Source organism: Cuculus canorus, chromosome 1, assembly GCF_017976375.1.
Source record: "Cuculus canorus isolate bCucCan1 chromosome 1, bCucCan1.pri, whole genome shotgun sequence".
In the NCBI taxonomy this organism is placed as follows: Eukaryota; Metazoa; Chordata; class Aves; order Cuculiformes; family Cuculidae; genus Cuculus; species Cuculus canorus.
The window spans coordinates 21,308,007-21,320,409 of NC_071401.1; the positions used below are offsets into that span (position 1 = coordinate 21,308,007).

A 12,403-nucleotide genomic window follows, 5' to 3' on the forward strand; every position below is an offset into this window, starting at 1 on the left:
GCCCCGTTCTGGGTTGGTGTTGGCGGTGTCCCCGCCCTCCGGCCCTCCCGGGTCCGGCCCCCTGGGGGCGGAGCTGCTGAGGCCTTTAGCTGCGGGGAAGGCTCGGTGTCTGCGGTAGCAACAGCATCGAAAACTGGGCCCTTCGCTTCAAGAAGGGTGTTGAGGCTCTGGAGTGTGTCCAGAGAAGAGCGACGAAGCTGGTGAAGGGGCTGGAGAACAAGTCTTACGAGGAGCGGCTGAGAGAGATGGGGTTGTTTACCCTGGAGAAGAGGAGGCTGAGGGGAGACTTTATTGCTCTCTACAACTACCTGAAAGGAGGTTGTGGAGAGGAGGGTGCTGGCCTCTTCTCCCAAGTGACAGGGGACAGGATAAGGAAGAATGGCCTCAAACTGCACCAGGGGAGGTTCAGACTGGATATCAGGAAATAATTTTTTACGGAAAGGGTCATCGGGCACTGGCAGAGGCTGCCTAGGGAAAGGGGTTGAGTCCCCATCCCTGGAGGTATTTAAAAGACAGGTAGATGACATGCTCAGGGACATGGTTTAGTAGCAGATAGGAGTCATTTGACTCAATGATCCAAGAGGTCTTTTCCAACCTAGTGATTCTATGATTCTGTGAAAACCGTTCTTGCATTTCACCAAATTGGCATGAAGGAAGAAATGACTTGTTACAAGTTGCTGACCTATTATGTATTTGAATATGATGTATAGATTTTGTGGTTTTATGTAGGATTAGGTTGAATCATAACTTTTAGCCAGCCTGTGCCTGTATACTTAGGCTTAACTAAGGACTTTTAGCAAGGCTGCAGTTGGAAAGAATGGGAAAGAATTTGACTGTACCTAATTAAGCCAGATAACAGGGATTAGCACAATAAGAGAAAGAACCAGCTAGGACCAGATGCAACTTTAAAGAGGTGCCCAAGGAGTATAAGAGCATGTCTGAGAAGGGGAGTTGAAAAGTTCAACTGTGAGGGAGACCTTCTTTCTTCATCCAGAGACCCTCCTTCATCCAGGGACCCCCAGAGGGTAGAGCGTGTGTGGCAAGGGGAGGAAGCAGCCTGATCTAGTGGGATGTGCCCCTGCCCATGGCAGGGAGGGTGGAACTGGATGATCTTTAAGGTCCCTTCCAACCCAAACTATTCCATGATTTTATCATAGTAGACACACCTGTTCCAGGAAAAATAAGGAATATGTAACATGTTTTCTAGAGTCTGTGTGAATATGCATATTTAACCAGCATGAAAGTCATGTAACCAGCTCAATAATTGCACACACATTAAGTGGAGCGATCCTTTGTGTGCCTGACATCATATTAGAGGATACCTTGCTTAATAATCAAATTGGCATTGATTATTGAGTCTGGCTTTTTCATGGCATCAAGCGTGAGACTGCAGCTTCATTTACTCAATTGTTACTTTATCGTAAATCACATAAAGATTAAGATTATGATCAATTATTTCCCCTGCTCCCTTCTACAACCACCTGAAAGGAGGTTGTAGCAAAGCAGGAGTTGGTCTCTTCTTCCAAGTGATGAAGTTACAGGATGAGAGGGAGTGGCCTGAAGCTGTGCCAGGGGAGGTTCAGATTAGACATTAGGAAAAATTTCTTCACTGAAAGGGTTCTTGGGCACTGAACCCGGGACTGGTTGAGTCACCATCCCTAGAGGTACTTAAAAGAAGCATAGATGAAGTTCTTATGGATACAATTTATTACTGGACAGGTATGATTGGACCCTATGACCTCAAAGGTCTTTACCAACCAAGCGATTCTGCGATTCTGTAATTCTGTGATTCTAAACATGTAATGCAGTGGGTGAGCAATTGGCTGATGGGCCAGGTTCCAAGGGTCATAGCAAATGGGATTACATCAGGCTGGTGACCAGTTACTAGCGAGGTTCCACTGGATCCATCTTAGGGCCAGTTCTTTTAATGTCTTCATAAATGACCTAGATGTAGGATTCAAAGATTTACTAAGTAAGTTTGTGGATGATATGAAATCGGGGGAGTGTTGACACTCTTGAGGGCAGAGAGGCCCTGGACAAATAGAAGAGGTGGGCAATCACTAACCACATGAAGTTTAACGAGGGCAAGTGCCAAATTTTGCACCTGGGATATTGCAACCCTGGATTTCCATAGAGACTGGGGACTGAGAGGCTGGAGAGCAGCCCTGCAAAAGGGGGATCTGGGGATTCTAGTTGATGATAAGTGTGCTCTGGCAGTCAAGAGGGCCAACGATCTCCTGAGGTGCATCAAGCACAGCATTGCTAGCCGGCCAAGGGAGGTGATTGATCCACTCTACTCCACACTGGTACAGCCCCACTTCGAGTGCTGTGTGCAGTTGTGAGTGCCACAGTATAAAAAGGATATCAAGCTACTGCAGAGTGTCCAGAGGAGGGCCACAAAGTTGACAGAGCATTTAGGGGAAAAGCTGTATAAGAAGCAGCTAAAGTCACTTGGTCTGTTCAGCCTGGAGAAGAGGAGATGGAGGGGAGACCTCATCACAGTTTACAGCTTCCTCACAAGGAGAGGAGGAAGAGCAGGGGCTGATCTCTCCTCTGTTGAGAAACGATAGGACCCGAGGGAATGGCAGGAAGCCTGACAATATTCAAGAAGCATTTGGATAACACCCTCAGAAACTTGGTGTGAATTTTGAGGTTTCCTCTGCAGAGAAAGGAGTTGAAATGGATGATCCTTGTGGGTCCCTTCCAACTCAGGACATTCATTCTAGGATTCTATGATTCTTAAGCCTGTGTTTTAAATGGGCTGCTTCTCCCGTTTTCCATGATTCTGTCTCTCATCCTTTCCATTTGCAGGAACCTCCCTGTACCTTCTCCGTTTTCTAAAATAAACCATTGAAGGCTCAGTGCCCTGACAGAAGCTGTTGCATTTCAAGCTGTGATTTTAGTCAATTCAATTTGCAGAGCCTTAGAACTTTTTCACACAAGATGCAAACCCTTTTACAAATTTCACATATACTAATTGCTGATTATAGAATCATAGAGTGGTTGGAAGGGACCTTAAAGATCATCTAGTCCCAACCCCTGCCATGGGCAGGACCACCTCCCACTAGATCAGGATTATAGCATCAACAAATTTTATTTTCTGAGTTGCTTCAGCAGTTTTCTTCAATACATGGCCACTCCTTCCTCCTTGCTTGTTATTTTTTGTTCTATTTTTGAAATCTTTTTATCTCATAATCTGTTTTTCAGTAATCATTATTCCATAGTCAAACACAACAACTAGTCTAGTATCAAGCCCACATATGGACTTCTCACCCAGAAGAAGGTTATAATATGTTTTAGATAGATAAATGAATGTGTATGTCCTTGCTCAAAGCTTACACTGAATTAGTTTATTTTCCCCTGACTTGTCCTCCAATGCTGAATTTTGTGTTCGTGTCCTGTTCATACTGATGTTTCAGAACAGTACAGTATAGTTAACTACAGTCTTTGTTTATTTTATGCTGTAGTACTAATACAAAGTTTACAATTGTTTGCAAAGTAAAAAATAGTAGATCTTCCCTGGAATATTATTATTGCACTGTTGCAATGCTTTCCACAACACTCTTTGGAACTATAATAGAAATAGCCTATGGAGGGCAGCAAACCTCAGGCAATGACAAAGTTTCGCAACAACAGAAAATCTGTAACCCTGGTTTAATTCAATTGTTCAGTCATTTAAGTTCTTCAGAAAGTTACTTTAAAGGTGCTTTATTCTGTTATATTTTATTACTTGATTTTATAAGAGTAAGGGAGAACCTTATAATCAGTTCTTTTAAACTGGATCTTAGTATGTGCAGATGACCTCCAAGTGGTAACATTAACTTGAAATGCTTGAGAGGAACCTGCACAGTCTGGAGGACTGGACCACTAGGAACTTCATGAAATTCAGCGAGGACAAATGTAAAGTCCTCCATGTAGGAGTGATCAGCCCTTTCGGACAATACCAAGCGCAGGCTTACTGACTGTCTCTGCTAGGAAGGATGAGGGGTCCTGGTGGTCAGCAGTTAAACAGAAGTCAAGGGTGCATCCTGGCTGCCGTGAAGGCTGACAGCACCCTGGACTGTACGAAGAGGAATACAGACAGTATGATTAGGAAGTGACTATTTCTCTTTATGTGGCTCTTGTTTGCCTGCATGTGGAATATGATGCCCAGTTTGGGGGTCTCCAGTGGAACAATACTGGTACGGTAAGTAATTGATTGATTGGGTTGAGTTCAGCAGAGAGCACCAAGGCAGTCATGGGCTGGAGCACTTGTCTTTTGTGAGAGGCTGTGGGCACCAGGGCTTGTTCAGATTAGAGAAGGGGCAGCCTGCCAGTACAGACAAGGATACTACCAAGAGAACAGAGACAGGGTTCTAGAGAGGCTGTGGAGTCTCCCTCCATGGAGGTTTTCAGACCCAAGTGGACAAAGCCTCAAGCAACCTGAATTTAATAGTGCCCCTGCTTTCAGTAGGATATTAAACTAGATAACCTCCAGAGGCCCCTTCCAACCTGAATATTTCTATGATTCTGTTTACTGAAATAATACAACATAATAGAATAATATTCAATATCAGGGCTTATTTCCCCTCAGGTAGGGCTCTTTCCAGTAACAAAAGTAACCAGCAGTTCATAGGCTGAATTTTCAAGGTCTGTCAAGACTCTTTCGAACTAATGTTCTGCTTTCCTTGGGAGCATAGAACAGTCAGGCTGGTAGTTTCTGAGGGTGGTCTTGTGTCTGGCAAACAGATGTTTCCCTGAGTGTAAGCACAACTCTTTGATACAAGACCTGGTCCCAAAGAACTGATGTATGTTTGCTAATGACATGCACTTGTGCGAGAATCTAGGACACTTTGTTATATTATGTATATCACTAGTCCAATCAACTTTATAGTAGTTGGTCAACTTCATAGTAAAGTGCTGTTAAGTTCAAAATAAAAAATACTTTGCTTTATATACAAAACTATTTGTAGAACCAGTACTTCTGCTTTACACTGCATTCCTAAATACTGCCAGTATTCAGCTAACTCACTCATCTGCACATTAACAACTGCAGAGGTTCTGGAAAATGCACAAAGTGTGCAAGTATGTTAATTTGGATTTCTTTAAAACACGTCCCCCAAAAAAAGAAAAAAAATCACATTATTCTCTTGCCTTTAGCTTTCCCTGGTCCTTGCAGAAGTGGAAGATCTGTGGCACTCAGCAAGACTGGCCCTTTTTTACTCCATACCAAGCTGGAAACATCATAGTCACACAGCTAAAGAATGTCCTTTGGAGATATGGAAAACTTTTAGCAGGTAGCTGCTTTTAAATGAAAAATTCTCTGAAAAATCACAAGTATGTTCAAATTTACAAAAGGAGTAGGTAGATATTGTTTTGGTGTAGGGGACGTGGTTTTGAGCATTGTACTTTCCATTTACAAAGGTGAGAAAGCCAAACCATTAGATGTACTTTTCTGCATTGCTTGTCTATGAAGACTGCAAAAGGCAGAGCAAGTAGCTGCTTGTAGGTTCCCCAGCTGTGGGCTTTTCTTCCCAAACTATGATTCTAGCACACACACACACAACTAAAACAACCTTGCTTCCAGTACTGCTGCTCCACCTCAGGTGCAGAACCTGCTGGATCTTGTGCTGTACCTCAACAGGCAGTGTCTGCTTATTACCACAACCCAGCCAGTTCCCAGACAATCCAGGGCTTTCACCTGAAATACAACCCTTACATTCAAAGATTTTTAAGGATGTGAAACTTCCTTGACTCTTTCCTCTTGGGACGGGGCTCACTTACACAACTGTCTCCAACCACCTGCATATTAATGGTGCTAATACAGTAACAGTCACTTTCCTCTGGAGAACTCAGAGTTTCTTTATAGGTGTGGTGATTTCAAATAAAAAATGTCAAGATATGTGTGTAGTACAGGAAACATTAGAAACAAGACACACTTAGAAGGATATTATAAAGTAAGTCATGAATGTTAGAAGAAAAATAAGAAAGAGGAAAGCTTCAACGAGCCAAATTCAGCAGGACATGTTAAGCATATACTTTCAAATAGATTTCTGAGACAACACGAACAGAGGAATACAAAGCAAGCAGTAAGAGATAGACATATTATCAATTAAAAGGGGCACTGTGAGGACCCGAGAGTTGAAAATAGCAGATATGGCCTGGTTGTGTCTGTCTTTAGAAGAATGGACTCCGAAATTGAACTTTTTCTTTAAATTACATTATACTGTGATAGCTTTTTAAAATAAAGCCCAAAAAGTATGCAACTTCTCATGAAAAAGAATGAAAAGTTGACCTTGAAATGTCAACATTAATTTATCATTTTTAAAATTATCAAGGTCTGCTTTCTGTCTTATGACTTAGGGACCATCTGTCTGAATTGGTAAAACTGAATGTTGCCCACACTACAAGTATCTGAAGTGAAAACACAGTGAAGGAGCAGCAAATTTACAGCTACACTTGATCTGGAAGACAGATAATCTAAATGTTATGAAAAACTAACGAAAGAAACATCTGCAGAAAGGCAGACTTTGAAATATTAATAGAAAAGGACTGAGATCTGAAAGAAAATAAAAGTTATTTCTGTTGTGGTTTTGATTTCTCTGAGTGTATTTGTCAAAGTATGGAATTTTTTCCATGCAGTTTATGTAAACCTGTAAAATATAGCGCAGGTCCTTAGAAAACTAGTCTGGATTCTGTAGTAGTGTTCTTATTCATGCCCTCTTTTCTTTCTAAGCAGTCATTGTTCTTCCTCCAAACCCTGCAGTGTTTTAGGTCAGGACAGATTGAACTCACTCATTAACTACTATGCAATAATTGGATCTGTATGAATGAGTTTGGATATTTATTGCCTCCATGAAAGAGTGATTGATAATAGAAGAGCACAAAGTTAGAGAAGAGTGGTTATTTCTACTTCCCCCTCATGGTAGGTTTGGCCACACGAGCTCGGTCCCTGCTGTCCCTTGAAGTCTCCAAAGCCTGATGTCTCTGAAGGCAGAGTCACACTGCTCTGCTCTGGGTCGAGGTGGATGAATTTTATGAGGTGGATGGCATCTTCCAGACTGTTTGATCTTTATGGGCTGCTGGGCTGCACTGAGCTGTTTCTGATTGATTGGTGCAGTGAATCACCACACAGTATTCTGGTGTGATTTAGTTGAGTGGCTGAGCAAGTAAAATAAAACTACTTCTACCCATTGCATATATTTTTGCTAACACCTGTCTAATAGCTTTATCTAATATACATTTTTATTTTTCACCGCCCCCTCCCCCTCCCCCCCTCCCCTTCCCCCTTCCCCCCTCCCCCCCTCCCTCTCTGCCTTGGTAGCACCGCCCTTCCAGCCCGGGGACTACAACTCCCGGCATGCACAGGGTTGCATGCCCCAGTGTCCCGTGCATGGCGATACTACAATTCCCAGCATGCATCGCGCCCCAGAGCTCGCGGGGCACGCCGGGAGGTTCGGGGGCGGGGCTCCGCAGCGGCGGCCGAGCACCTCCTTCCACGTGGTGCACCGCCCGCCGCCGGGGAGGGGTCCGTGGTTTGCGACGTTTCTTTGCGGCATCGCGGCGAGGCGCGGCCGCCGTATTCCGCCCCGGGCTGACCGGCTGTTGTGCCGCTGGCCGGCGGGGCGGGGAGGGGAGGCAGTAGGCGGAGGCTGGGGCTCGGCAGGGAAGGGAAGGGAGCAGCTCCGCGGCCGCCCTCCCGCCTGCCCGCCCGCCCTGGATGCTCCGCGGGGCGGCTCGGGGGTCTCCCTCTCCTTCTCCTCCTCTTCCTCCTGCTGCCGCCCGGTCGCGGCGGGGCGGGGCGCGGCGGGGAGCGCGGCTGTCGGGGCCGGCTAGGGGTGGCGCGGCGGGCGCTGAAGATGGACTATGACTTCAAGGTGAAGCTGACTGGGGAGCGGGAGCGGGTGGAGGACCTCTTCGAGTACGAGGGCTGCAAGGTGGGCAGGGGCACCTACGGGCACGTCTACAAAGCCAAGCGGAAGGACGGGTGAGTGAGGAGCGGGGCTCTCCCGGAATTCGCCGCCGCTTCTCCGTGCCTATCCCCGCGCCCCTCCGCCCCGTCGATCCCTTCCCCACGTCTGCCCGACCCTCTCTCTTCTGTCCCCGTGCCTCCGGTCCTCGGTTCGCCTGCTCCCCCCGCTTTCCGTCTCCGTGCCTCTGGTCCCCGGTTCGCCCGTTTCCCGTTCCCCCGTCTCCCCCCGCACCCCGCGCTGTGTCTCCGGTCCCCGGTTCGACCACTTCCCCCCCCCGCCCCCCCCTTCCACCCCGTGCCTCCACTTCCCGGTTCGCTCATTCTCCTCCCTTCCCCCTCTCCGTGCCTGCGGTCCCCGGTTGAACCGCTTCCCCCATGTGGCTTCCCCCGTGTGCCTCCGGTCTCTGGCTTGTCCGCCGCCCTCCCTTCCCGTCCCCCACCTCCCGTGGCCCCGGTTCGCCTCCCCCTCGCCACATCTTCCACCCTTCGTTCCTCCGCCCTGTCCCAGTCCCGCCACCCTCGCTCCACGGTCCGGGCTGTCGCACCCGTGTCCCTGCCGCTCTCTCTGCCGCATCCCCGCTCCCGGTGCCGCGGCCGCTGCCACCGCCCGTTGAAGCCTCGCGTTCCGCCCGTGTCTGAGTACCCAGGGGTGGCGCCGAGCGAGGTTCAACCCCAGTGTTCCCGTCCCCTGCCGGACTCCATCCCGGTACTGGCAGGCTTTGGGACAAAAATCAGGGAAAATGTTTAACTTAAAGGATTCTCATTGTGAATAAATGAGTTGCCGCTTTTGATGCTGAGCTGGACTATCAGCTTCCCAAAGCAGGCTTTGAGTCTCTTTTTTGTAACGCTTTTTTGTCTGATTTATTACTTGTAGTCACCATTTTGGGTGTTCTTGCTGTCTGCTTCGGGAGCTGAAGCCTACTGGTGCTTTTGGGGCTCAGGAATTTTTTAAAAGATCTTTGTGTGACCAGTTCTCGGTACAGACCTAAGTAAATGCATTTCTTTGCATAAATGCTTTAAAGAAAGGTCTAGCAAACTGTCATTCACGTTTCCTTCATTCATGACATAGCATTGCTCGCTGAAGAGCAGAACAATAGGAAGTACGGAGCAGGAGAAGCAAGGGTTGTTCTCCTAACGGGTCCTAAATTTTCTATTACATTCATTCTGTCTATTACAGTTTCATTACAGCAGGGCTTTCCATGCTGTCATTCCGATAAGGTCTATTTTAAGAGGGTTTTTTTTACATTTGATAAATAAAAAAATACTTTTGAAGCAGGCTATGGTCAGTTATAGATGAAACGCTTCCTATTTTCTTTACATAATCCTTAATTCTATAAATGCTTTAGCTTGTTACCTGTAGAATGGTTGTAATGAGACTGACTGCGCTGTGTCTTATCTGTGTCTTAAACATACTAATGCTCATTGCAGCAGGGTTATTCTTCAGTGTGGATTTTGTTTGCTGATATGAGCCAGCTAAGTATTTTTCTTAAATTTTACATTTGAATCCTTCAAACTATTCATAGGAGAAATCTTTACCTTGCCCAAATTCTCTTTTTTCTGGGAGAGGAAGGGGAGTAAACTGTTGTGTGATGAGCCCTTGCTTCCAGTTTCCTTTTGTGCAGGTACTGACTTGGCTAGTAGAGCCAGCCCTGGTTTCAGCGCCGATAAGGAGACCTGTAATATGAAAACCAGACTGAGGTCCTGAAAGATACAACTGCATTTCTAATGCTCGTGTCAGACTCCTCTTCGCAGCTGTTCAGTGTGTCAGACTGCAGCAGTGTGTAGGGAATTAAGCCTGCAGGACTGCTGAAGCTTATATTCAAATGTATTTTTGGTGAAGTCATCTGTCTGCCTGATGCTATTTGGGCGAGTGCATTTAGAGTTGCTGGTGGTAGTGTCACATTGATAAATTTCAGAAAAGGAATTGTGTGCTTTAAAAATGGACTGTGACTCAAAAGTGGCTTTGAGTTCCTATTTCCTCCCTGTTCTTGAGCCTGTATGTTTTTAAACCCTCAGTTCTTGGTGAGGGGGGAAATCTGGGTATGATATTTGATTATCGCTTACAAAAAAAGTGAGCAGTGTGTGTGTCCCCATTCTTTTTGCACTGTTCCTTTAATGCATCCTTTCCCTTCCCTCTCCCTAGTACTTCCCATTTCTCTTCCAAATTTATGAAAGCTTTATCTTTTCAATCTGTTATGTTTGGACAATCACTAAAATTCATGAAACAGAAAAATCCACAGATGCTTTTGTAGGTTCTGGTATACTTATGCGTATGGGATCTTAAATTATGTGGGTGGGATTAAGATTGAAGGTAAATGTTCAATATAAATCCCTTTATCCAAAGGAATCAATTAAAACACAGAAGCAAATGTGTAATAACGTTTTGATTTTCTGAAGAGATGGTAATGTGTGGATGGACTTTATATCTTGCAGGGAGGAATGTAGCAAATGGATTTCCATGTTTGTGTATTGTTACATACAAATATCAGAAAAAATATCCTTACATTGTTTCAGTATTCTGCAAGCGGTGCGTGCGGATTGATGAATAACCTTTTTTCGAGTTGTTCATAGTGTTTATACAGCTCAAACTTCCTTTACATACTAATTTGTTCACTACCTTTTAAGTAATTTTCATAATTTTTGCCCTTGAACGTACAATTTTAAAGCAAACTTTGTGACATGATTCTAATTCTTGTTTTAAATAACACAAATTTAAGTCTTTTAATATGCATTGTGATTTTTAGAGTGCTCTGAAGAATGGGCTGTAGGACTGCACATTTTTTTAAGAACATTGGAGTAGCTTTTACTTAAATGACATCTTCTACATCAGGATGTCTAATGAACAGAATAAGCACAGAAAAGAGCTAAATTTTCGTAATTCATTTTGTGCAAGTGTGTGTTTGAATGCCCTTGGTGATAAAAATCCAGTTTCAGAGTCTGTCTTTTTATGGAATGGTGCTGTCTTTTTTTTTTTTTTTATTAGCCCAGTACCTACAGTGTACCTAAAACCTGCTTAGGGCAAACTCTGTGTGAATCAATGGGGTTAATTTCTTTGTAGCAGAAAGGTGTACCAGAAGGCAGTTGATGCTAATGGCAGGCACTGGGAAGGCAACATGGGCATGATATGTTGAACATCAGTCTTCAGGTAAGAAAACTGTTGCTTGTCTCTAGTGGTAGTACAGTAGTTTGGTTTTGTCCAGAAAATGTCAGTTATTTCCTGCGTGAAAGCCGCTTTGTGTGCCGTGTGGGTGCTCTTTCAGGAATGTTGCTCAACCCACATAATAAACCTACCTATTTGACTTATGCCAGACTTGGAAAATATGCCAGCAGTTTTTAGTTTGTTGGATTTGTTTTTTCTTTAATTTTTAGTTTTTGATTGACTGGATCAGACTCCTTCAAAGCTCCTTAGGAAGTGAGTGGCAGGTATGGGCAGACTGGGGTGGCAGGGCACTAGGCGTTGCTGCTGGAGCCGCCAGGCTGGGCTTTCTCTTCTGGCAGTGTGTGCTGGTCGTGTGCTAATGCCAAAATGGTGCCCAGTTTCAATGAGATCGGTCTTGCACTGCATTATTCTGTTCACTGTCCTTTCCCTTCTGTTTTTGTGATGCAGCTACAGTCAGGCATCTGAGAGAAGCCTGTTCTGTGGAGCAAAGCTGCCTGTTCCAGTGGCAGTTCAGAAATGTTTCCAAATTTTTGTTTTTCCTTTTTATCAGATATGGTTTGCATGAGAACAACAAAGTACTGAACGTCACTGCTAACTTTTTAATTACAACAGCAAAATGTAATATCACTAAATATATCAAACTGTACTAACATCCCCAAGTGTTTTATTGGAAGATTTTTTTTTTTTATCTCCTAGAGACTTGCGTGGTGATTAACTGTTGCAGCTTACAGTGTGCAATCCAGTGCTCTCCTAGCCACTCTCAGAAACTGTGAAAGCGATGCAGTTCCCAAACACAAGTGCAATTTGAGATTTTTTTAGTTGTGTTTCAGCTATTACAGTTCTGTGTTGGAAGTATTGCTATAGGTGGAGGGACAGATGTTTCATTTGGAGATGCACATTTTAATGGGAATGATGGAAATACATTTATGTGCTGGAATTTTCCTTGCGCCCTTCAGAATGTCAGATCTCTATCTACTTTTTTTGCTTTAGGGTCTGTATGAGTTGTATAAGAACCAGAAGGGTGGAAAACTAGTGGATATAGGTGAACTGATTCGCTTAATCTGTAATACGATATGTCATGGTTTCTACTTATCAGTAAAAGGGCATTGCAAGAATGGTGATGATTCTCTCAGACATTTGTAGAAAGAGAAACTGAAGATATTTGGAATATTTCCCATGGGGAAAAAAATAAGGAAGAACGTGTTGAAGTTAGATTAAATAATGAATGGCTTTGGTAACATGCAAGATGCTGGCGCTGTTTCTTGTTTCACAGTACTTGAAGAAGGGCACAT

General features: G+C 44.6%; 1 protein-coding gene across 3 annotated transcripts in view; it reads left to right on the forward strand.

The window, feature by feature from the left end:
- Window positions 1–7,516: 7,516 nt before the first annotated feature.
- CDK8 (cyclin dependent kinase 8) overlaps window positions 7,517–12,403 on the forward strand; it is an 80,246-nt gene continuing 75,359 nt past the window's right edge. The window contains exon 1 of one of the 3 annotated variants that reach the window (XM_054070127.1): window positions 7,517–7,966. In XM_054070127.1, coding sequence (XP_053926102.1) covers window positions 7,839–7,966 — 128 coding nt within the window. In that variant the 5' untranslated portion in view covers window positions 7,517–7,838. The remainder of the gene's footprint in view (window positions 7,967–12,403) is intronic. The other 2 variants (XM_054070121.1, XM_054070134.1) reach the window with 2 other exon arrangements.